The sequence below is a fragment of the Drosophila virilis genome, unplaced genomic scaffold, assembly GCF_030788295.1.
Source record: "Drosophila virilis strain 15010-1051.87 unplaced genomic scaffold, Dvir_AGI_RSII-ME tig00001590, whole genome shotgun sequence".
Lineage (NCBI taxonomy): Eukaryota > Metazoa > Arthropoda > Insecta > Diptera > Drosophilidae > Drosophila > Drosophila virilis.
The window spans coordinates 232793-258655 of NW_027212847.1; the positions used below are offsets into that span (position 1 = coordinate 232793).

The window sequence follows — 25863 nt, forward strand, 5'->3', positions numbered from 1 at the left end:
AGGAAAAAGTGTTATTGAATGTGGAAGAATTGTCAAAATTGGCGCGTCCAGTACCTGGTACATCCTGAACTGCCCTCGTTGCACATCAATATGAAAACATATTGACTTATTGTAGTAGTTATATATACATATGTATGTATATAAATATATATGTATATATAAATACATATATATATATATATATATATATGAATATGAATACTTATGTCTGTACATATATGTATATGAATTTACTAGTATGTATACGCAAGGTATAAGCCAACCGAAATATAAAATATGTCTGCATGTGTGTATGAACAACACATATATGTACATATAGTACGGGAGGGAATAATTTCAGAAATATTGCCGTGCGTACGCCAACAATTATTTACATACAAATACATACACGTATACATATATACATATCTATACATTTGTAGTATGTATGTTTACAGATAAATATGAGAATAAACATTCAATGTACATACATATGTGTGAGTTTCTGTACGTATGTATGTAAAGATATTTATTTATATTGATATCCACTTTCTCAGTCGTTAGGAGCACATGCTGTCAGTAAGACTCAAGTGCGTCATTGCAACGTTTTTTTTTCTTTAATTGTGCGGTGTCAATCAGAGATAAGATATCTTCTTATAGTTACAAACATACATACATATATACATATACATATACATACAGAGGCATGGACATATACATAGTTGTGCCCGAGTAATATTTGATTATAAAATACAAATTGTAATTTTTTCAGATGTGTGTCAAGCTAGTTCTTATGTATTTAATTTTCAGTTATTTAGTAACAAATAACAACTCAATACAAATATGCTGTACACCACAATCAATATTATACAAGAGTCAAGGATCAAATAACTCTACTTATTTAAAATGTATTCATGCTATGGATGGTCTAAATGAAACAGTTAATCCTACAAGTATGGACATGCTCGGCAAAACAGAAAGTCCACAAGGATATGGCTTGGAAATTCTTAAAGAAATTAGCAGACATATGAAGTTGCTACAATGTGCACATACCAGCATTTTGAATATATCACTGTTTACAGAAATATCAGTCAACGTATCACCGGAATCATGCCTTCTAATTGTAAACAACAGTCTTATTGTTGTAACATGTAAATCCAGCATTGGTGATGAGCTTCAAAGTATTGGTTTTGTTAACAAATGCTGTCCCCATGGTTACACATATGTCTCTGAATTAAATAAATGCTATTTACGCGAACCCGACTTCAATGTATACTCTTCCATTTTCGACAAGCCAATGATATTTGTCGATAATTCATTCGTATGTCCTAAAAATAATGTTTTAGTTGAATATGTGGTTGAGGCGAAAACAATACACTTAAAAAAACGACAAATTTTACTTAAAGACTATGGCAGATCGTTTAAAAGAAATGAATTTTGCATTGAAGCTATTGAAGTGTTAATTGAAAATAGAAACCCTCAACTCTACAAAAATAATGAGCAATTTTTAGTTCGCACTTGTCAACAACTTCAAATTTGCGATTCGGTACCATGTATTCGTAAGTGTTGTGCCGACGGTGAAATATATTACAAAGGGAATATGACGACTTCTTGTATAGGCGATGAAAACAATTCTAAATTTCAGAGTCTAGCAACTATGAATCTCAGTGGAGTTTTCACGAAACCCTCAGGTATGTAAGATTTAATATTAATTTTATGGGTTCCAAGTACTATCTCTTATCCTTCTCCCTCTCAATCTACAAAATTGCCACTTAACATTTTTATTTGTATTTATTGGAAATAGTTTGAGGGTTATCAGGTAACCTACATTTGAATGCAAAACAAAATGTTAAGTGTGGCTTTAGACAATATTGAGAAACCTTGTTTGTCACGAGTAGTGTTTTGTATAAATATTGATGAATTTCCAATATTATAATATTTAACAAGTAAGAGGTTCTACTCGGGAGCTCCCGACTAAGGGATACGCTGAATCCTCTTCTTCCAACATCAATGTGTATATATATTCTATTTTAGAAGCAACATAACGTTTGGGGACTCTAGCTCTTATTATTTACGAAAATTGCCCAAAATACCGATACCGATGTTTATCGATTGCTTGGAAACGGAGTAAGGTATCGATTATCGGAAACAAACTCGATCTGCGCAGGCACTAGGAGCACCTACATCTATAGAAAAGACGCGCATCTGCTACCGTGTATCGAAGACATCCTATCCAGGGTAGACTAGACGCATTAAATCTCCAGTGCAGACTTGAAGTTCGCGTAGACGACAAGTGGAGCTAGATAGACAAGGCAAATTGGACTGAGATGCGGTCCTATTCGTTTTCGTTTATCTTGACCACCTGCTGATAATTGCCAGAGATTTCCGAACACATCTAAGGTACTAAATTTTGCTTCAAAGCTTCAAAACTTCATAAATAGGGATGCGGGATGCTACGACCTCTATCGTAATGAATTTGGTCAACCAAGTCTTTTTCAAGTCTGGAGTACCCCAGATTATTCACTCTGATAACGGTCGCCAATTCACATCAAATACTTTCAAAAGTATGTGCGCATATGCGCACCGTAGTCTTCGCGCCACAAAGTATTGCGGCAGAGCGAGAAAACTGCACCGTGTTGTTGATAATCAGGGCGTATCTGGAGATAAATCATCAGGTGGGACCTACACCTTCCAGAAATATTAGTGTCCATACGAAATGCTATAGGATATAAGTGCGTAGAGGAAGGCTGTGGAGTGCCGGCAGGGGCAGAGAAAAGCTAGTATCCCATTGCTTCCAATGCTTCCGGCAGCATGGCGATGCATGGGGTCTCAAAGAAATCGATAGTCCGGTTCGGGCTAGGACTACAATTTAGCTTAGGGTGTTCAAATTATGCAGGGATGCCAACGCCGATCCTAGTATCCACGGCGTTGAGTGAAAAAAGGAGAGCGTTAACGATTGCACAGCTATTCGCTCGGAGGGAAATGAGCGAAATCCCTAGTCTTTCGGGATGTCCTTGGCCTTCCATGGTCGTATACCGAAATATGCAGTTGTGCTTATGGTCAGCAAACAGGCGAAAATGTACGTGTATGCGTAAGCAGACCTTCAAACATCTTTGCTGCTTATGGCAAAGGGGAATCCGTTTTGAGTGGCGGAGTACTGCGCGCAAGCGCAGTTGGTTATATTCATACATATATAACAAGTAAAAAGCCTCAAGCGGAAATTTCCGACTACTGCAACTTTTTTCAACTGCAGCACGCACTACGCGTTCGTTTGTTCCCTCGGTAGGCTTCGAACTCGCAACAAAACACACTACTTGCCGCCGCCTCTACTCAACAACCACAGCAATAATTGAGTCCGAATAATAAATAAATAAGAAATGAATGTGTGTATACATGTATATAGAAATTATTTGTGCTAGCTGCCGTAAGCACGAGGTCAGCCAAAACTCATTTTCTTTGAAAACTTGTGTTTCTTAAACGATCTTGATGAAAGTTTCAACAGTAGATCTCTAAAAGCCAATTGCACTAAAATTATGGCTTAATTTGGTGAGCAGTATAAATTGGTTTATTTACTTGATTTGTACGTATGAGGTAGTAGCGAGGTAGGAGTAGGGAGGTGGTGATAACTATAAAAAAAGGTATAAAAAGGGGCGAGCAAATATGTATAAGTTCGTGAAATTTATTTTACCACATAAAATTTACAAAAATGATCAGTACTCAATCAAATCATAAAGGCTTAAAACAACAACTAAAGAAAACGCCACAAAATAAGGGATAAACTGCAATAATTGGTTCCGGCACCAAAGATATTAACGTCGAGAACGCTAGGCTGGTCCTCTAAGCAATCGAACCAGAGTGGTCTGCGGAGTGGCCAAGAGGACGACGGCATCAAACCTGTGTGTCCGTTTCAGGAAACGTTTGAGTTGTCGTTCTTATTTTGGCAGTCCCGGTCACCAAATATGTCGTGGTCTTCTGAGTGGCACTACGTTGTCGTTTCAGATGAAAACATTTAATTTGGAAGAGCCCATTGGCTATAATTTTTTTTCCATGATCTACGTATAATCATCATTCGGACCGCCTCCACAGCCGAGAGGGTGGTGTGATGGTGTGGGGATCTTTATCATACTATCGCACCTGCGAATTGCAGTTTTTAGCTTCGCGTATGAATGCAGATAACTACGGCGTTTTAAAAACTGATTTTCCCCACTTCCAAAATGTATTTCGGGATCTGAAATGGCATTTCCAGCATGATAATGCCCCAATTCATACTACCCGTTCCGTTAAAACTTGGACTTAGAGCCAAAAAGTTGAAGTCCTTGAGTGGCCACCATACTCGCCTGACGTAAATGTCGTTGGGGATGTCTGCCTTGAAAATTGTACGAGTCCGGAACACAATATAAAACAAAATCTGTGTTAATCCAAGGCATCAAACACCATTGGTCCACCATATCCTTACAGTATATTGAGCAATTCTCTGTTCTCAATTACAAATCGAATTTACGAAGTGATTGACAACAAAGGCGGGACAACACATTACTATAAGTTTAAAAATGCTTGAAAATAAAATATAAGTAATAACAACCACTGTCGTTCATCATAGATTTTGAAAAGCTAGCTAGAAAACCTATCTTGATGACCAAATTTTCATTACGTTTTTATACCCTGAACCCATTAAAAATGGGTATAAGGGTATATTGTATTTGTGCAAAATCCAAATGTATGTAACAGGCAGAAGGAAGCATCTCCGACCCCATAAAGTATATATATTCTTGATCAGCATCAATAGCCGAGTCGATCTAACCATGTCCGTCTGTCCCACCGTCCGTCCGTCCGTATGTATGAACACAAGGATCTCATAACCTTTAAGAGTTAGAGACTTAAAATTAGATGTAGGTGCTCCTAGTTCCCGCGCAGATCGAGTTTGTTTCCGATAATCGATAACTTACTCCGTTTTCAAGCAATCGATATCGATATCCTGTTTTTTGGGCAATATTGGTAAATAATAAGAGCTAGAGTCACCAAACTTGACATATAGCTTCTAAAATAAAATATATATATGCATTTGATGTTGGAAGAATAGGGTTCAGGGCATCCCCCAATCGGGAGCTCCCGACTAGAAACTCTTACTTGTTTGGTAAAGTTTTACTTTAAAATAAATACAAATATTATCATGAATGTTAAAAAGGCCATTCACAACTTAAACTTTTTCGCGTCGCACATACCACTATGGGTAAAAATTGCAATAAATATTCATCCATATACTAAATTCCTAACCAATTCTACATCTTCTCTTTTTCCTACGACTTGTGGCTTACTTTAAGATTATAGCTATGGCTCTCACAAGGGATATCGCTAGGGTTCATCTATTCATCCAGCTATCAGTATTCGCTGTCTGCCTACCCAAGGAGCTGTCTTTAAAATATTTTTAGTATTTTATTGATTTTTGTTATGTGGAAATGGACCCACTTGCCTTCACACCTTAGTCAAAGGTCAGGCTATACTTTCAAACTTGAGTCAAGACTTTAAGGATTTTGGGGCAGTCGATACGCTTGGAGAACCTTCAAATGGAAGTTATTGACTCTATACCCTAAGAACTCATATTCATGGTTTTATATTAATAATTTATTACAATAAACTAGAAATGTTTATGATTATTAGCATTCGATTGAAATTTACTTATCGTTCGTTCTCAGCCTTCATACCACACAGGTCCAGGGTTGAACTTTCCGTCTTAACGAGCAAATGTCTTCTGTCTGTCGTACAGCCTATAGCCCTCGTGGCTTTGTAGTGCCTTCGTTGATGGTCATTTTTTAGGTTACTCGCCGTCTGCGAGTTCGCTGTTCTCTTTGCTCGTTGTCATTATCGTGTATTCGTCGATCATCTCTAAGCGTGTTCGTTGTCTAGGGATTCTTGCGCTGTTTGAGGTGCACAGTGGGATTTGGGTATGCAGTATTAACCCAATCCACATTCATTCTTTAAAAATATGAATTGCATTAAAAATGGTTAAAAATGGTAAAATGTATTTGTGCAAATGTAAGTAACAGGCAGAAGAAAGCAACTCCGACCCCATAAAGAATGTATATTCTTGATCAGCATCAACAGCCGAGTCGATCTGGCCATGTCCGCCTGCCTGTAGGTCCTCCTAGTGCCTGTGCAGATCGAGTTTGTTTCCTATAGTCAATTGCTTAGTCAATCGATAAAAATGGATATCGAAATCCTGTTTTTTGAACAAATTAGCTTTATGATTAGATCTAGACTCATCAAAAGAGATATGTTTATTCTAGAATAGTATATATGTATATACCAAGTATCTTTCATTTTATACCCATTGCCCCGCTACTACCTCATAGCTATAAATCAAGTTAATAGCCCAACTTGTATTGCCTATCAGTTTAAGTTACAAGGGGTATGGTCTGTCGCGAGTTCGAGCCCTACTGAGCGCGAGCTGCATTTGGTGTTGGAATAATAGAGTTCAGGATCCCTAGTCGGGATCTCCGGACTAGAACCTCTTAATTGTTTTATTTAGTAAATCTTCAATAATTCCCCTCTCATAAGATGAGAATCATCCTTAAGTCCAATGAAAGGAGGTTGTATCGGTTAGGCTTATGGGAATTTTTTGACTTCGTAAAATAATCTTGTTCTTCACATGAGTATGTAAAGTTTACTAACAGAAGACATTGGTCATCCGCCTCTCTGTCAAAATCTACTTAAATCAATGTCAATTTCTATCCCCACGCAAAACTCAGTAGATTCATTGTATAGATTGCAAGGTTTAGTAACATTGCTGAATTCTTGCGACAGCGTATAAATATGCGTTAGGTGCTGATGAATTTCTAATTATTTCGCTTATATTAATATTTGTATAATTATTGGTGAACAAAGATTCTTGATTGGTTTCCTTCGTACAATTCCTGCTTATTTTAAGTGGGGCATTTTAACAAAATACATTTCTCTTCATAATTTTGAATGAATTACGTTTTAATAGTACTTGACTGGTCAACACATTAGGTGGTTCAACGTAGAATAGAATTAAATGCGTTTTCATGAACTTGGCCCAGTATGGGGATTACTTCACCCCTCCATTCATATTACTTTTCATTATTTGGTGCCTTGCACTAATTTGCTCTGATGAATTTAACATTCTGAGATGTACGAAAGCAGTTAATTTTCCCCTAATAAAATACATTTTTCTGTGTCGGATAAGTCATCTTTAACTGCTGTAGCCTGAGTCTTGTAATCTTCTTGCGTAGGCACAAGTTACCAGTATCGTCAATGCGATTAGGTGTTATATTTATGTATATTGATTGATGTAGAATAAAATAAGAATTTAATAAACACTGCAACGTTTTCTTTGAATGTTCCAAACTGAACTAAATATCTATTATACTAAATATATTATATATTATTACTTAATATAAATTGCCGTTGCAGCAGTTCAAGTGTCTTGCACGAGAACTGTCGCAACCAACACCCTGTTGAAATGCTGGATCAGCATTGCAACATAGTGTCACAATACTGTGCTGTCGCCGCCGTTTTTCGGCGTCTTGGCGGTTGGGACCGAATCATATATACCCTGTATGGTATATGCGATATGGTGAAATGGCCGGAACGCACGTCGGTGGAGGCTCCGCCGGGGTAAAGATGATGTTTCTTCTTTTGAGTGTCCCGACGCATATTGTAGATTGTCCGTATGGTTAGCAGTATATAAAGTGTGAAAAGGTGGTTGGTGGCTGTCGTCTTCATGGCAATTAGGTCGTTTCGGCTTGATAATGTCTGTAGATGGAGATTTTGCAGATTTAAATCTTCGAATGTGTTGTTTATGTTCATTTGCTTGAACGATTCTATGGACAGTTCTGCCCTTTGTTTAGACTCCATTACAGTATTATCGTATGGTAAGGGTCTGTGACATGAAGACGTGACATTGGTGTTTATAGTGCTAAAGACGAAGATATGTCGTCGTTCCACTTCACTGATGACCTCTTGACAGCCGACATCATTGATGTCGCTTGTTGCCGTTGGGTCAAACAGTTAAGTTAAGTTCGTTTGTGTTGGTGCGTTTTCCCATATAAATGTCTGATGGACTTTGGGACATTTGTTTTCAAGGTACAAGATTTTACCTTTTTGGTCGTACAACATGTAGTTTAGTACTATCAGGAATTTAGTGTGGTCTAAAGGTACAGGAGCAATCTATATAGGTGTTCCTCGGATTCTACTAAGACATTTTGGCTTGAAATGAATTTGTTTATAAATCTAATTTCATTATCAGATAGTATGAAATCGGGTATTATATTCAATTCGGTTAGTAAAATACTTTCTGCTATATTATTTATGTGGTTGTATAATATATCTATATTAAAATGTATTCTTGTTATATACTGAAGTAGGTGAATTTCATTATGTTCTACGTCTAATGTTTTGTAAATGTTATTTCTATAAATTTTAATGAAATTATTAATTATACTCTGTTCTTGGTTAATATGTTCGGTATTGTTTTGAAACCTTAAAATAGTTTCTTGATTAAATATTATTTGTTTGTTGACATTCTCAGTAATTTGGTTTTCGTTTTCTTTAATAACATTGAATTATCAGCAATTGATTGGGCGTCTTTTGGTTCCATATTTCCTATTACTAAGAACTTTAAATACCAATTATTAAACATCTCTTTTCCTTTTTTTGGATATTAATGCGTTTATTTTGATTCTTATCTGGTCTATTTTTGCTTTTAGACTGTCTTTAATTGCTCCTGAAAACTTTACTTGTCTTAGGTCATTTAATACTGTTTCGAATTTTTCTGTGTTTTCTAACAAGTTTTGTGTGTTGATTTTGTGTAAGAGGTGTTTATATCCTGTTATAATTCTTGCGTTCCCCAGGTTTATTTTTGCGAGTCTGTCGTGCTCCTTCAGCTGTTGTAAAATATGACTGTTTGTCTATATTGTCCTTTTTTATACCCTGAACCAATTAAAAATGGGTATAAGGGTATATTGTATTTGTGCAAAATCCAAATCTATGTAACAGGCAGAAGGAAGGATCTCCGACCCCATAAAGTATACATATTCTTGATCAGCTTCAATACCCGAGTCGATCTAGCCATGTCCGTCTGTCTGTCCATCCGGTCGTCCGTATGTATGAACGCAAGGATCTCAGAAGGGGCTCCTAGTGCCTGCGCAGATTGAGTTTGTTTCCGATAATCGATAACTCACTCCGTTTCCAACCAATCGAAAAAAATCGATATCGATATCCTGTTTTTTGGGCAATTTTGGTAAGTAATCTCTTATTAAGTCACCAAACTTGACATATAGCTTCAACAATAGAATATATATATATGCATCTCATGTTGGAAGAAGAGGGTTCAGGGTATCCCCTAGCCGGGAGCTCCCGACTAAAGCTTCTTACTTGTTTTATTTTTGATTTGTGTATCTTTTGATTTTTGGGTGATATAAAGGTTGGACCTTTGTCCTGGTTGACTTTATATATTGTGAATCTATGCGTTATTTTATTTTTCCTAATTTCTTTTCTAAAAACTGTGTCGCCTTCGTTGATGGTTTCTGGGAAATATCTGTTTTCATTCATTTTTGTTATTGTATTTTTCATTTTGTTCTCTATGTTCTCCTTTATCTCGGGGTAGATGAATTTCGGAATTCGTTAAGTTTTTGGAGATAATTGGATTCGTTATGTGGGGAAGCGTTTTGTGTTAGTATGTGCGGTTTTCCGTGAAAGATCTCGTAGGGTGTATATTTTGTTGTTGAATGGATAGAGTTATTGTATGTTGTCAGAGTCTCGAAGAAAATGTCTTTATGGTCGCAGTTGACTTTTTCTGTTTTTCTTTTGTTTGTATATGTCTGTTAGAGACGCATGGAGTCTTTCCACTGGGGAATTACTCGAAAATTATTGAAATGAAGTAAAATGCACTAATATGTTATATTGTGCGCAAAAATCTTTAAATGTTTGTAAGTAAATTCGGAACCTTGATCGCAAATAAGTTTTTGGGGGATTCCGAATGTAGAGAGGAAATTCCTCATAGATTTAACTATGTTTGAACTATCTCTGGTTGGAATTGTATAGCCTGAAGCAAATTTTAAGAATTTGTCAATGATAGTCAAAATGGTTTTTCGTTAATTGTATAAGTGTGTATTATCTGCATAGAGCATGACGGGGTTGCTGTTTCAGAATATTCTTGTTTCTGTGGTTGCCTGTCGTACTTGAGTAGTTGGCATTTATCGCAGTCATTTATAATATGCGAAGTTATGGTATTTAATAATGGGAAATATATGGATCTTCTGAGGTGAGCTACTGTCTCATCTATTCCCCTGTGGTTGTTTGCCACGTGATATTGGCGTATTTCTAGTTCTTGTTTGTTTGGGTCGGTTATGTCTCTTAGTAGTGACACATCTAATGACCTTATATAACTAAGATGTCAGGGGCGAAAATAGCGCTTATTTTGTTAAGTTTAAGGATCTTATTCAAAATATTAGTCGTATTTTTTTATAGTACTGTGTTTCTAATATCTTTATTCTGATTTTGTTTTCGAAAGGTACGGAAGTCAAGATTTCAGCGTGTGTTGCAACTTTGAATACTGTCTGTAGATTGAATTCGTTTAAAGGTTTGTCGGAAATAGGAATCATATTAATTATTATTATTATTCTTGTTTATGGGGAAAACAAAGTAGTTAATATTTATGTCGCCAGTGATGCGGCTAAGGGCGTCGGCTACTACGAAAGGAACCTACTTTCTTGTATATTATCGCGTTGTCGTATTCGAGTAGATGTAGTTTCCATCGAACCACTTTCGAATTTGGTTATTACCTATTACCTATGATCCGTAACTATTTTGAATTTCTGTCTGTATAAATATATATAAATATATGTATAAATATGGGCGAAAATGTTTTGTAGCCCAGATTATAGCTAACATTTCTTTTTTTACAGTTGAATAATTTATTTCTGTGTCTGATAAGGTTCTGCTAGCAAAAGACACCAGTTTATCATGGTGAAGGTTGCCTTGGGACAAAACATCCCCAATAGCGAAATTACTAGCGTCCGTAGTAAGTAGAAAAGGTTTTTGAATATATAGGTATTGAAGGATCGGGTCGGTTCGTAGCAGACTTTAGTAAGTTTCATATGCTTTAGTATATTCCTCACTTATTTTTACTGTGACTTTGCCTTTAAGTGGTTGGGTCAAGGGCTTAGTGATTGCTGCGAAATTTTTTATGAACTTTTTTGGTTTTTGGCATAGGAAATGCTTTAATGGCAATTAACTTGTTGGGGTTAGGTTTTATACCATAATCGGTTACTACGTATCCAAGGTATTCGATTTATTTTTTGAAAAATTCAGATTTTTCTGGTTGGAGCTTAAAATTTGCTCTATTTAACCTGTCAAATATTAACTTTAGGTCATTGACTTTTTCTTGGAGTGAAGATGAATAGACTATATTGTCGTCAAGATAGATTAAACAACAATTGCCGTTAAGGTCTGCTAAGATGTTGTCCATCACCCTCTGGAAGGTGGCTGCGGCGTTGGAAAGCCCGAAGGGCATTCGTACAAATTTAAAATATCCTCCATCTCAACTTGGTGGTATCCACTAGCTAGATCTAAAGCCGTAAAGTATTTGGCTCTACTTATCCTGTCAAGAACATCGTTGATGTTTGGCATGAGGTACTTATCTTTCACGGTTTTTTTCTTTAGTTTCCTATAGTCGATCACTAGACTCTATTTCTTATTATATGAATCGTCGGGTTTTTTTGAAACTAGGAAAATTGGTGCGCTCCATGGGGAATGACTGTGTCTGATTATTTCTTCTTCTAAGAGTTTTGTTATTTGTCTCTGCATTTCTTGTATTTCTATAAGGCTGTATCGGAATGGTTTTGTATGCAATGGAATTTCGTCTGTAGTCTGTATTCTATGTTTGACCAAGCTAGTGAAGGTGAGGTTGTCTCCCTCTCAATGAAAAAGTTTAGGGCATTTTTGCAAAGTTCTTTTAGCGCTGTTAACTTTTCAGCGTTTAGATGGTCTGTCCGCAGTTGGGTAAGTATGTTGATACCGTCCTTTGGTTTATTATTATTATTTTCGGAGATAGCATTTATCTCAATGAAATTGTTCTCGATGTATTTATTGACTTCCAATTCTGAGTCAGGCAGGTCGAGGTCTTGTGAGTAATTGATTACTTCCATTAGACTGAAATTGTTTTTGGCTTGGTACAGTCCTCCAGATATGAAAACATCTTCAGAGATCTTTGTGCGCCGTTAGCGATGCTGACGGGTAGTTTTACTATGTTCTTGGACGATTCGTCCAAAATGTGAAGTTCTGAAGTTGTATTGTTGTCTATGTGAATCTTTATATTGAAACGTTGAGTCTCTAGTGTTTATTTGGAGATATTGACTACCGCTTTTAACTGTTGTAAAATATCAATTCCAATTAATCCGTCGAAGTATGGGTGGAATTGAAATAAAATTACTTGATAATGGGTATTATCTCAAAAAATTCCTTAAACAGGTGTAGCATTGTTTTTTGATGAAGGGTATGCACGTTGAGTACTGATTTGATTGAAATTGGGTTTGTTGGGGTGATTAGGTGTGAATCAGTGACAATTTTTGTGCTTATGAATGACAAGGTTTCACAAATTTGAGTCCTCATCTATATTGTGTAGTTGAGAGCTATGCGCATTATCCGCAGAAGGCTGTTCCATGTTATGTACGAAACCTCTGGTTCCGTTCGAGTTTGAGTTTTCATGTTTTCTCTGTTCGTTCTGGTGGTCTTTTGCCGTTATTGCCGGTACGTTATTTTTCTTATTTTGGTAATTGTCCTTTCCATTCGGGGCGTACTGTCGATAGTCCGTCTTCTTTCCGTTCTCTCTTGGTTCGTAGCCGTTACTTTGCTTGCCCTGATATCCCATATGCTTTCAGTCAGATTGGCTATTCTCTTTTCTGTTTCTAGTTTCTTGTTTCAAACTATTTTCTTGGAAGTAAGTGTCCCTTGCTTTAACAGCCCATTCGAAGGCTTCCTGAAGGTTAGTGGGCCTCATCGATCTTTCTACTAATCCTAGTGGACCTCTGAGCCCTGTTAAGAACGTATTTAAACAGGTGTTTGAAAACAATTCTTTCTTTGTTTTGATAAATATTGGTTCGTATTCTTTTTGAAAAGGGCTGTTCTGATATCGCAAATTCCTTCAAATAAAACTTTTATTGGGTATTGGGCAAAAGCGAGGTTATGTAATTCGAGCATTAAAGCATATTTTATCTCATCCCAATTAAGGCCGGCTCCAAAATTGTTGGACCGCATCATCAGTCTTGCCTTCGATTTTCTGCCTAATTGCTTTTAAGGCCGGCTCCAGATGTGTGGACCGCATCATCAGTCTTGCCTTCGATTTTCTGCCTAATTGCTCTTAGGAGTATTGTCCATATGGGGTCTTATTCCTCTAATTAGAAGAAGGAATTCCTCTACATTATTAATAAAATCGGTTAGTGTTTTAGGATTACCGTCATAAGGAGGTAGGCAGCAGATCACGTCTGGGATTCTAAGGGATGCGACTTAGTCCATATGGTTTGCTCTTATAGCATCCTGGTTGGGTGGAGACGAGCTTGAAGTCGACGTCATTGACGGTGGTGAGGGTATTCTGTTACAGTTTGTAGTTGTTTGTTGGGATCTTCTCTAATGTCCGATAAATTAGTGCTAATCCTGAATCGCTCTGGTGTTTGGCATAAGTTTCTTAACTTTCCCAATAGTAGACATCTAACTTTGATGGGTATGAGTGTTTAACTTTGAGTTGGTTGAGTTGGTTTTAGCTGTCTGACGTTAACTAATTGAATTTTGTGTTGTTAAAAGAACTTGTTGAGCTTATGAGCTTTTTCAATAGCTTTCACAAATAGAAATAATTTAGCTTTTTTTATTTCTTGTGTTCTAATTTGTTTCTATATTAGTACATGCCAATTTTAGCGAAGCGACAATTATTGGTTATAATTTTGAGTAATGCAAGTGGCCGATGTGTACTAAATGCATGAAGCGAACGAACTTAACTAAAAGCTTAACATAACTAAAGCTAGGGCAATAAAACGATCGTTACAGCGAAGAGCGGCAGTTCTATGTAAATATATTCTTAAGAGCGAAATTTAGGCAATTGCTTTGCAGAGCGAGTATTATAAGATAAATTAAGATGCTGCTTTTATCAGTTGCGAGGTCGCTCCAGTTGTTTTGGTTGCGTAGCCAGACAGAGCTTATGTTATTTAACTTAACTCGACTTAACGCTACTTATATATAGTTGTGTGTGTAATGTGGTAAGTGTATGTTGTAAAGTTTATTTATATAAATGTGTGTGTGTCGAGTTATGTAGCTGTGAACGTTTCTTTTCATTGGAGTCGTGTAATTCTGTATTAATATCTGTAATTATTTGTGACAGTATTAATTTTTCTTTTGTATTTTGTAACAATACTTATAAGTTCTGTTTCGGCTGTTGTACAATATTAAATAGCACCGCTTGTATATCAAAAATGGAAAAGGTGCATATGTATTGGCATTATTTGTTTGTTTGTTATATTAATTTATATCATTTGTTGGCGAGAATTTGTTTTTTTTTATTTATTTATTTGTCTAATTAAAATTGGCAGTATTGATTGTGTGACGTGGCTGTGAGCTTAGCCGTACGCTTCAGTATCCTATTCGGAGCAGCTCAAGTTGCGTCCAGCGTGTCGATGCATATGATCGACATGCTTCAGTTACCTATTCAAATTTTACTTCTCCGCGTCCAGCGTTTCGATGCAACTCACACATGTCAATTATTTTATATATTTTCCTTTATTTTCTTTTTTGTTTTTAATTTTTTATTTTTAAATTTTTATTTATTTAAAATTTATAAGATTTCCTTGCCTTTATTGGCTGTCTTTTTGTGTGAATATGTTTATTGGTCTTGTTGATTTTATGTCCACTCTGTTCTGTTGTATCACACGTCGTATGGCGTGGCTGGGCCACGTACATTTTCAGACGATTTGCAGATGCAAGCGTCGGAACGCCGCTTTGGGTATTACCGAACGCTTTAATGACTTGTTCGAACCAGTTCGTGTTGCCTCTAACATGTCGATGGGTTCGATCGACTTGTTTTCTTAAAAGCTAGCAACATGTATCTTACAAATTGCCGTTGCAGCAGTTCAAGTGTCTTGCATGAGAACTGTCGCAACCAACATAAAGTGCTAGAACAGCATTGCACCATAGTGTCACAATGCTGTGCTGCCGCCGCCGTTTCTTGGCGGGGTGTACCGAATCATTTATACCCTATATGGTATATTCAGTAACTCGCGCTGCCCCGGTTTAAATTTTTTTTTGTTTTTTGGTGAACGATCGTTGTTTTAAACTGGCGGGTTGGCGGTTTGTCTTTGGATTATTATTATTATTAAATTTCGATTTTCAACCTTGGTTGCTGATGTACTTAACAACATCGTCTATATGCGATCTATGTGTGAGAATGTCATCTAAGACACGTTGGAATATGAAACGGGTGTTTTTCAGACAAACAGAATCGTGTGAAGGGAATATGTCGGGCCCTTATAATTTAATTTGGTGGTATCCTTGAGGTCGAGTACATAGAAAAGCTTGTTGTTGCCTGATTATGCAAGCATTTCATTTATTTCAAACATTGTATATTTATTAGCGAATGTTACTTTGTTGAGTTTCCTAAAGGCAATAACGCCCTGTATTTTTTATACCTTGAAGCCATTAAAAATGGGTATAAGGGTATATTGTATTTGTGCAAAATCGATATCGATATCCTGTTTTTTGGGCAATTTTGGTAAATAATAAGAGCTAGAGTCACCAAACTTGACATATAGCTTCTAAAATAGAATATATATATGCATTTGATGTTGGAAGAAAAGGGTTCAGGGTATTCCCAAGTCGGGAGCTACCGACTAGAACCTATAACTTGTTGTCTCTTGAAGCGTCTAATTGCATGGACACTTGTATGATGAAATAAAATTGAGAAATCTGTTTGTTAATTCATTTTGGAACAGGAGCTTTATTTATTTTATTATACGTTATTTATAAATGTAAATTTTAAGCGGCATTCTGACCGTAGGAGTATTTGAAGGGCAAAGGCATATGTGAATTGTCTTTTTTTTTTGTTTTATATTACCGACATTGTTTTTCGGTCCTGCCTTAGCGTGTATATGCCACTGCCTACTCTATGTAAATAATATATTTCTATATTTACATTCACATAAATTTACATAAGATTCCACATTACATCATCGTACCAAAGACAATATAAACACTAAGACGAGTAACGCCCATACATTTGAATGCGTCGCAAAATTTCTAGCCTGGCCTTTCATCTTGCCTTTTGACTTCGTACGGATTGCCTGCCGACTGGTTGTTCGTTCTCCAAAGACCAGACGAACGAATGCCGAAGTAGCGGCTTGCTGATGCTTACACGAGCTATGAAGTTAGTCGCCAGCCTGCCTTCAGCAAAGCTGGTCGATGCTGCTTTGCGTCGCTTCGTTTTCGAAATACATTGAGCGAAGAAGTTTAGACCTTACGATCGACGCAAAGTGTTTGTGCTTTATCCATGAAACGTATGCTTTATTTAAATGATATATTACCCTAGATATTAACGATTAATTTTACAGGAAAATTTAAGAACTTATATAATTTTTACACAATGCGCTTCTTGCGCAATAACTATGTTAAGAAAATAGCACACATAGATTGATTTCACTTTTCTCTTTGGACAGTGTATACTCGAGAAAATTTCTTGTCTCAGCCAATAGCGTGCGTGCACCTTCGGTTGTATGCGTGAATTATACATGCATAAGAACTTTAAAGTATGTATGCATGTGCTGATATTCACTGCTCTGGCTTTAGCTGGCAAGATATTAATTTTGTTAGTTTTTAGCGCAGATCATGACCTGTCCCAAATTTGTGTTGATATATGAATGCATTTTGTGTACTGAGGTTGGCTCCGCAGAAAATATGTATTTCTAGGTGGATGCAAATATTTACATAATTGCTTTAAATTAAATTAATATTATTTTTATTCTCCAATTAAGAAATAAAAGAGTGCTGAAAATACAATTACATTTCAAGTCGACTCGAAGGTCATATTCAGTTATGACCCCATTATAATTATAATGGCCTCCTCGCGGTGTTCCCTGCGTACTCTGTTCTTTATAATTCGAACAAAAAATTATAAAATAAAAAAAAATAAAAATCATTGAAATGTATTTTTAAAAACTACAAATTTGCACTTTTATTTCCTTAATTTATTTTGTATTACTTAAAAATAATAATAATTTAATTAATAATTTCAAATATAAAAAATTACATAAATATGTGCATTGATTTAAAAATACATATTTTGTACGGAGCCAACCTCAGTACACAAAATGCATTCATTTATTAACAGAAATTTCGGGTAGGTCGTGATCTGCGCTAAAAAACTAAGAAAATTGTTTCTTTGCCAGCTAGAGACTTTGCCAGAGCATTGGATAACAACACATTCAAATATGCTGTTAGGTATGTATATTCACACGCATACAAACATAATTGCTTGCACGGCCCTCATAGAACCGAATCTGAGAGCAAATTCTATTTTTAGCTTTTTCGTTCTCTCAGCTGTGAGAGCGCAATGCTACAGATTTCGTCTTCGTTCTCAATTTTCAAAAAATCAAGCTGCATAGTAGCATTTTGTAGTATGGCGTTACTCATCTTAGTGTTTATATTATTTTTGATCGTACTGTGTGAATAAACTAAAATGTAAAAAACCAACATAACGAATATAATCAAGTGTGTACATTTTGTGTAAATTATATATTATAGCCTCTGTCCACAGGTTTAAGAAATGTCAAATTTTCAAATTCCACATATTGCAGTTCCACCGGTTGGCGGTAAGATGTGAGTGGCAAAAGTACCGCTTCTTTAAATAAACAGCTGATCGAGTTTCTTTAATTTACAAAGGCGCCGTAAAGTTCTTCTTCCAAACCTCAAAAATTGCGCTTTCGAAGCTAGGGAACCATCTTAGATACTCTTTTCGAGCTTTCGCCATTTATAAATTCTAATTTTAAGTTTCTTATTTAAAGTTGCCGCTTTATGTCTTCGTTGATACATCAGCTGTTTATTCATCGCAAAAAACACGAAATTTCGGGGCGAATTCACAAATTTTTCAAAAATGTGCCTTTTTTGAAAAATGTGTGAAATGCGCCCTGTGCGTTTCCTCATTAGAAAACATTTCACACGTTTTTCAAAAAAATTTTCAGAAATGTGTAAGAAATGAGTTCAGTGGACAGAGGCGATAATAGCCTTGAATCGCAATTATTCGTAATTCTATTTCTTTTTTTTCTGATTCGTTCAGACCAGCTGTAATTTGAATGTATATTTGTTTTGACGTGTAACCTCCCGCATGTATGTTTTTGGTCTTATATCAAACCGTTGTCCGCCGTGTTTTATGAAGTTCGATCATGGATTTATGTGTTCTTTAAATACAACTGTATGATACAATTATATCAACATTTTTGTTTTGTTTGGCACCTTAGGTAAATAACGCGGAATATGAAGGGTAGTTAAATGAAACCCATCGATGCAGCTAAGGTGGCAGCATTTATAATTAAGAGCTCGTGATGCTCTTTTTCAAAAATGAGCGAGTGGATTTTATAATCATAGATAATGAAGACATACAATGTATTTTAAATAATCGAAACAATTAAAAAAAGATACGATTATTTCAATGAACGATCAAATAGGAACAATGACCTCCAAGAAATTAATATATTTCTGTTGTTAGTGGAAGAGAACAGATGCCTTGCAGAACCAGACGTTGCTTGCAACTGACGGCAGTTCTTGCTGTCGACTCTATTCAACAGTTACACTAGGAAAAAACAAAAAATTCTTTCCCCGGTGGGGCTCGAACTCGCGACAGACCGCACCACTTGCTATGCCCCTACTCAGCAGCCACACCAGTAATTAAGAACTTATGATAAGAAAAGGAACTAAAATAACATAACAGAAAAATGTCGCAATTACCATGCTGTTAGAATGCAAGCAGACGCACGTGAATGTGTGTGTGTACATGTATACAGAAATTCTTAAAGCTGCTGCCCCATTCAATTGCGCAGTTGCATATAACTTTGGCGTTAGTATTAAGTATATTCTGAAAGTATATATTTTTGCCCTCGAATGTACGGGCACACTGTATTTGGCTTGTTGCCGCCATTACCTAAATGTTAAGCTCATTATTGTCGTGAGTTCGAAGGCCGTAGGAGGAAAGACTGCGGTAAGATTCTGAAGGAATATATATCTAAGTTCTAACTTATTTAATATATAAAACACTTGCGCTTGCACGTTTTGCATTACGGTGTCTCTAGTAACATCGGAGTAACAAGGCCGGGGGCCAGGCGTAAACCTTGCAGTGTTCAAATTGCAACTCCACCTTCGTTTGGCACGCGACATGATCTTTTATTCGCAGTTCTTATTGTAAGAAACTGCAAGGGCGACTTGCGCTGAAGACAAGACGTGGTGTAACAGACACAGTTACGGACTGTATCACAAATGCAAGTTCCCGCTGTTAGCGCACCATAAAGACCCAGCACCGTGGATGTGGGCACAGCTAACCTGCCGCCATCTTTGAGCGGAGAGCCATCGTCGAGTGGAAGTTTGAGTGAAACTGCAACTATAAGTGTAGTCCCAAATTCAAGAGTAAGTTTCAGTGGAACTGCAAATTTTAAGTGGAACTACCATTTTGAGTAAGGAACTGCCTACGTCATTGAGTGGAAATTTGGGAACACAGTTGCAAATGGTGGAACGGGCTACAGTTATGGATAACTGCTCTACAACATATTGCTTTGCAGGCATTGTACAGCCAATGCTCAGCTACACTCCGGCACAGGAGAACCAACAAGCGATAATTTTGGAGCCAACGCAGGCAACTGGGAACTTCGCATGGACAACTCCCAGGAACGTGCCTGCCACGCAAATTACCAGATCTACCCGAGTTTGGAGGCCAACCTGAGGATTGGCCTATATTCTTCTGCGCGTTTACGGAAATCTGGAGAATAACCAGCGATTGTTGAAGGCACTCAAGGGCGAAGCACGTGACACTGTGAAGTCGTTGCCCATGCATCCCAGGAATGTGAACAACGTAAGGGAACTATTACGTTTTAGATACGGCCGCCCAGAACAGCTAATACACAGCTAGCTAGTTCGTATTCGAGAGGTGCAGCCAATTCATGAGCACAGCATAGATAAAATCGTGCCATATACTACACGCGTAAGTAAGCTTGCCGCCTTTCTACAATCGGCTAACGGGGAACAGTATTTAGCTAACCCTACACTGATGGAGGATTTGGTCGCTAAACTACCACCAAGCAAGAGTGTGGAATGGGCCAGACACGCAGCTACGGTTAGGCCTTTCCCGACAGTCGTACATTTTAGCGCGTGGACAACGCCAATGTGGTATGTACGATTGTGGACGTCGATAGTAAGGAGCAAAGGCGTAGAGTGCTGCATGCCAGCATTGACCAGAATAATGAAGGGCGTCGCCGGGGTCGCACAACACAGTGTCCAATGTGTAATGGACAACGCAGTCAGGGACTGCAACGAGCTTAACTTAGCATCTCCACTAAAGAGGTGGACAGTCGTAAAAAGATACCGACTTTGTTTTTCGTGTTTACGAGTTGGCCACATGGCAAGAGTCTGCAATTGGGCCAACGAATGCCAAGTTAATGGATGCCGAAAGAGAATACTGGACGGATGCCGCAGCCAGCGGATCCTCACACAAGGGCACCTCAGCCAGTGGATGCTCAATTGACGCAACAAAAGAACTTAAGTTGTGTCGATTCGGATGGATAATGTCTACCATTCCGCATATTGCCAGTGACATTGCACGGGGCCAATAAGCGGATCGATACGTACGTGCTCCTCGACGAGGGCTCGTATGTAACGATGATCGACGACGAGCTACTGCGCGATCTAGATATCAAAGGGGAACGCAAGCAACTAAATATACAGTGGTCTGATGGAAGAGCAACCAGAGAGCTGACTACAGTGGTAAGCCGCAGCCACCGAACTTGGATGGGTTTTTGGCCCGGTAAGAGATGAACCGACGGCAACGTCATCAAAGTTATGCATCCTAGCAGTGCCAGACGGGTTTATTATGGAACCGTGATAATGTTGAGTTGCCACGAAGCTATGATATGGCATACAAAAGATTGGTCAACATTGAGAGAAAGATGAACCGTAACGATCAGTTTAAACAAGCCTATATGAAAATTATGGACGATTATGTTCATAGAGGATATGCTCGACGATTGAAGCAGCATTAGGTTGCTTTAGCCAACAGCGACAAACTTTGACATCTTCCGCACTTTGGAGTTGAAAAGATAAGACTGGTGTTCGACGCGGCAGCAAAAGTTGGTGATATTTCATTGAATTCGGCATTATCCAAGGGAGCTGGAGCACTATAAGTCGCTGCCGGCTGTTCTCTTCCATTTTCGGGAAGGTGCCGTTGGCGTTTGTGGAGACATCCGAGAGATGTTCCATCAAGTGTTGATTCGACCGGATAGATAGATGCGCCCAGCGATTCCTGTGGCGAAACGGCGATGATCGCCGAGAGCCTGATGCTTATGAGACGACGAAATGTGCAATGGGATGAACCCTTACCAGATGAGATCGCCCCGGTCTTTATGGCTTCAGGATATGAACAACGTGGAAGGATTTCGGAGCTCGCGCCATTACTTCGGCCCAACACCTGTGCGGGCAATACAGCTGCACGTTTTTGTCGATGCTAGCCAGCCAGCATTCGCAGCCGTGACTTACTTGAGGGTCACCTACGACAACAACGACGTGCGAGTATGCTTCGTATGTGCCAAGACGAAGTGAATGAAGACGATGTCAATTCCACGACTGGAATTGCAAGCAGCCGTGTTAGGAACGAGGCTGATGGACACTGTCAAAAAGGAGCACAGTATAGCGATCACCAACGCTATACCAGAGATTGACTCTAAAACTGTGCTGCGTTGGATAGGCGGAACCCCTGCGATATAAGAAGTTCGTCGGAAATCGAGTGGGAGAAATTTTAGAGTCAACAAATGTTTCCCAATGGAGATGTGTACCTACTGCTGAAAATGCAGCAGACGACGCAACGAGTCCGCATTGCCACGTAGACCCCAGCCAACGGTCACGATGGTTAGACGGGCCAACATTTTTGCGGCAGCCGGAAAGCAGCTGGCCGCAGTCCGAACCGGGCACGGAACACTCACCCTAGGAAGATGAAGAAGAGATGCCGAGTGCATTTGCCTTAGTTGCAGCAAAAAATGTTTTCATTTCATTTCAGAGATTCTCTAACTACAGTCGGCTGGTGAGGACGACGGCTTGGGTTTTAAGGTTCACACGCTGGAGCCGTGGACAGGGGACTGAGCTTGAGAGATTCGGCCTCACCGCGACGAAGTGTGAGAACGCTGAGAACTTGCTGATACGGTGAGCGCAATACGAAGCGAGGTTCGAGCCTTATTCAATGTAGAATCAGTCGGTCATTGAAGCGACATAAGAGGGCTGGCGCCGTACTCGGATGACAATGGAGTCTTGCATGCGTATGGCAGGATCGATTCCACACTGTGTATACCGCATAGTGCGAGAAGGCCAATAATCTTGTCACACTGGCTCGCACTGACGGAACTGATTGTGTAACACTACCATGTGAAAATGAAGCATCAAAACGTGGATGCAACGATGGGCGACATCAGGACCAGAATTTGGATAACAAAGCTGCGTCGAGTGTTGCGTATAGTAATATTGGGATGAAGTGTATGCACGCTACATAGAGCCAGCCAGCGCCACCTATAATGGGTCCTTTGCCAGAGGACAAACTGGAGGCCAATGGATGGCCATTTAAGTTTACGGGTCTGGACTATTTTGGACAACTCCTTGTGACGATCGGACGTCGAAAGGAAAAGAGATGGGTCGCCTTGTTTACGTGTCTGCCAACAAGGGCCATACATTTGGAGCTGGCACATGACCTGTCATCTGATTCCTGCATAATCGTAATCGGGAACTTTCTTTGCGTCGCGGACCCGTACTGAGGTTATGCAGTGAGAACAGGAAGAACTTTGTTGGGGCCAACAGAGAAGCCAAAAGGCTAATAGATGTATTCGAGCCGGAGAAGATTCTCGGTGAGCTATCTTCTAGAGGCATTGAATGAATCTTTAACCTCCCAGCGAACCCAGCTGAAGGGAGAGCCTGGGAAAAGAAGGTGCAGTGTGTCAAGAGAGTGGTACGCCACACAGTAAAGGAAGTGGCACCAAGGCTACACGTACTGGAGTGTTACCTGATTGAGGCCGAGAACGTTGTGAATTCTCGCTCGCTTACCCACTTGCCGGTGTCTGTGGACCAGGAAGCCCCTCTTACACTGAACGATCTAATCAAAGGAGTGGCCAATCTGCCTGACACGCCCGCTATCCACGAGCAGCCGAACGAGAGATGCGTCTTGTGGAAGCGGTGGGTCTTAGAGTACCTGGCTACACTTGTGCGACGCGTGAAATGGTGTGCGCGCGTTGAGCCGATACGCCATGGTGATATGGTGTTTATATGCGACCCGGCCGTGCTACGCAGAGAGGGGCATAGTGGAGGAGCTCTACCCTGGACCAGATGGAGTGCCTTGCGGATTGTTGAAGCAGTATAGGTGTGTTGGGAGTATCCTTGGATGCGTCTGGTTGTTGACCTAATGGCGATGTTGCTTCTAAATTGGTTGTCATTGATTGTTGTTGTGTTTCCATGAAAGGCCTGAGACGATCAATTGATACTTTGGTATAGTGACCATTGATAAGTATGTTGAAAGATTTGGTTTGTTTTGATTTTACTTCAAATGGGCCGTCGTAGGGCATCTGAAGCGATCCACGTACCGTGTCGTTACGCAGAACAACATGAGTTGAATCAGCTAATTGCTTGAAGATGAAAGGCTTTGATGAGTCGTGGTTGGATGTTTGAATTAGTCGGACTTCACGCATCATCTCTGTTAGATCCTTGGCGAAATCAGTTTGTGGTTGAAATTGACTGGAGTTGTTGAAAAATTCTCCAAGAAGACGAAGAGTTGTGTAGTAAACAAGCTGTGCTGCTGTTGTTTGGATGTCGGGCTTACATGCTGAGCGTAGGCCGAGGAGAATCATTGGCAATTTGGATGGCCAGCCGATCCTGTTGTGTTACATTATAGCCGCCTTAATCGTGCGGTGCCAATGTTCGATGATTTCTTTTGCCTGTGGATGGTAGGCGGTTGTTCGTAAATGGTCAATGCCGAGGAGGCGCGATAGCTCTCTAAATAACCTGGATTCAAATTGTCTGCCTTGGTCCGTGGTAACTCCAAAGCGAGAAATCCATGTATTGATGAGTGCGGTGGCTACTGTTTCAGCTTGGATATCCTCGATGGGGATTGCATCTGGCCGTCTTGTGTAGCGATCAATTATCGTGAGACAATATCTAAAATGACCAGATTGAGGCAATGGTCCAATGAGGTCTAGATTGATATGTTCAAATCTGCGTGAAGGCAGAGTGTATTGTTGGAGTGGTGAATGAACGTGGCGCGTGACCTTAGATTTTTGGCAAGGGAAGCAGTGTTTGACGAAGTGAGCTATAGTCTTATGCATACAAGGCCACACGAAGCGCTATTTGATGAGTTTAATTGTTGATCCAACTCCTCCATGGGCAATGCCATGTATCTTGCTGATAATATTTTTTCGATGTGGTACGGGTATGAATAGCCGCACTGCGGAAGAAGAAAAATCGCATAAGATTGGAGTACTTGATTGCGGTAAGTTGATAGATTTGATTTGAAGTGAAGTTGTGTTGTCATTAGGTAGCTTTTTTAGCTCTGGACAACTTGCTTGTGAAGCAGCAATCTTATTGTAGTCGATGATGTTAGCTTCAATAGTTTCGATGCGAGATAGTGTATCAGCAGTAATGTTATCGACACCTGCTATGTGCAGAATAGATGTCGTGAATTGCCCGATAAAATGTAGCTGTCAAAGCTGACGTGGAGAAGCTTTTTCTGATTTTTGAGTAACAGCGTATACCAATGGTTTATGGTCAGCGTGGACATCAAAAATGTTACCTTCGAGCATATAATGGAAATGCTTGATACTCAGGTACATTGCAAGAAGCTCCCGATCGTAAGTACTGTACTTGCGTTGTTCATCAGTAAGTTTATCGCTAAAAAATCTCACTGCCTGAAGTTCGTTGTTAACGATCTGGTGCAATACAACGCCAACGGCTGTATCGCTTGCGTCCGTGCTGAGTGATAACTGGGCATCTGGAGCAGGATGAACCGAAAGTGTTGCTGCAGCTAGGGAACGCTTGCATTCCTCAAAATGTTTTAGCGTGTCATCTGTCCAAGTTATTGGAGTTGACTCGTTTTTTTTGTTACCCGGTATTAATTTTACTAGTGGTGTTTGATGAATGATTGCTTTTGGCAGAAATTTTCGATAAAAGTTAATCATAAATCACCAAAAAAAAAAGTTTCACTTCTTTTGGGACCTTGGGCAAGGGAAACTCGATGATGGTCTTGACTTTGTCTGGTAATGGTTTGATGCCACTATGATCGATCAACTGACCAAGAAACTCGATTGATGTTTGTCCGAAACAACATTTGCAAGCGTTGATTTTGAGATGAAAACGTCGAAATCGTTCAAGCACTTGCCGAAGGTGGATTTGGTGTTGATTCAAATTGTCTGATGCATCGGAGATATCGTTAATATAGATGAAAACAAAATCGAAATCCCTCAGTGCGGAATGCATGTACCTTTGGAAGGTTTGTGCAGCGTTGCATAATCCAAATGCTTTGTGTATAAACTCAAATAATCCAAATGGTGTGGTTAGTCTTTCGGAAGTCGTCTGCTTCGACGGGGATCTGGTAATATGCATGGTTAA

General features: G+C 39.0%; 1 protein-coding gene across 4 annotated transcripts in view; it reads left to right on the forward strand.

Annotated features, from left to right (window-relative positions):
• The first annotated feature begins 529 nt into the window (after positions 1 to 529).
• The window catches only part of mthl15 (methuselah-like 15), a 144834-nt gene continuing 119500 nt past the window's right edge, over positions 530 to 25863 (forward strand). For 2 of the 4 annotated variants that reach the window (XR_001449655.3, XM_015168320.3), the window contains exon 1: positions 530 to 1670. Coding sequence is in view for 3 of the 4 variants with exons in the window: in XM_015168320.3 (XP_015023806.1) it covers positions 752 to 1670 (919 nt within the window). In the remaining variant the exon portion in view is untranslated. The remainder of the gene's footprint in view (positions 1671 to 25863) is intronic. The other 2 variants (XM_032433288.2, XM_015168321.3) reach the window with 2 other exon arrangements.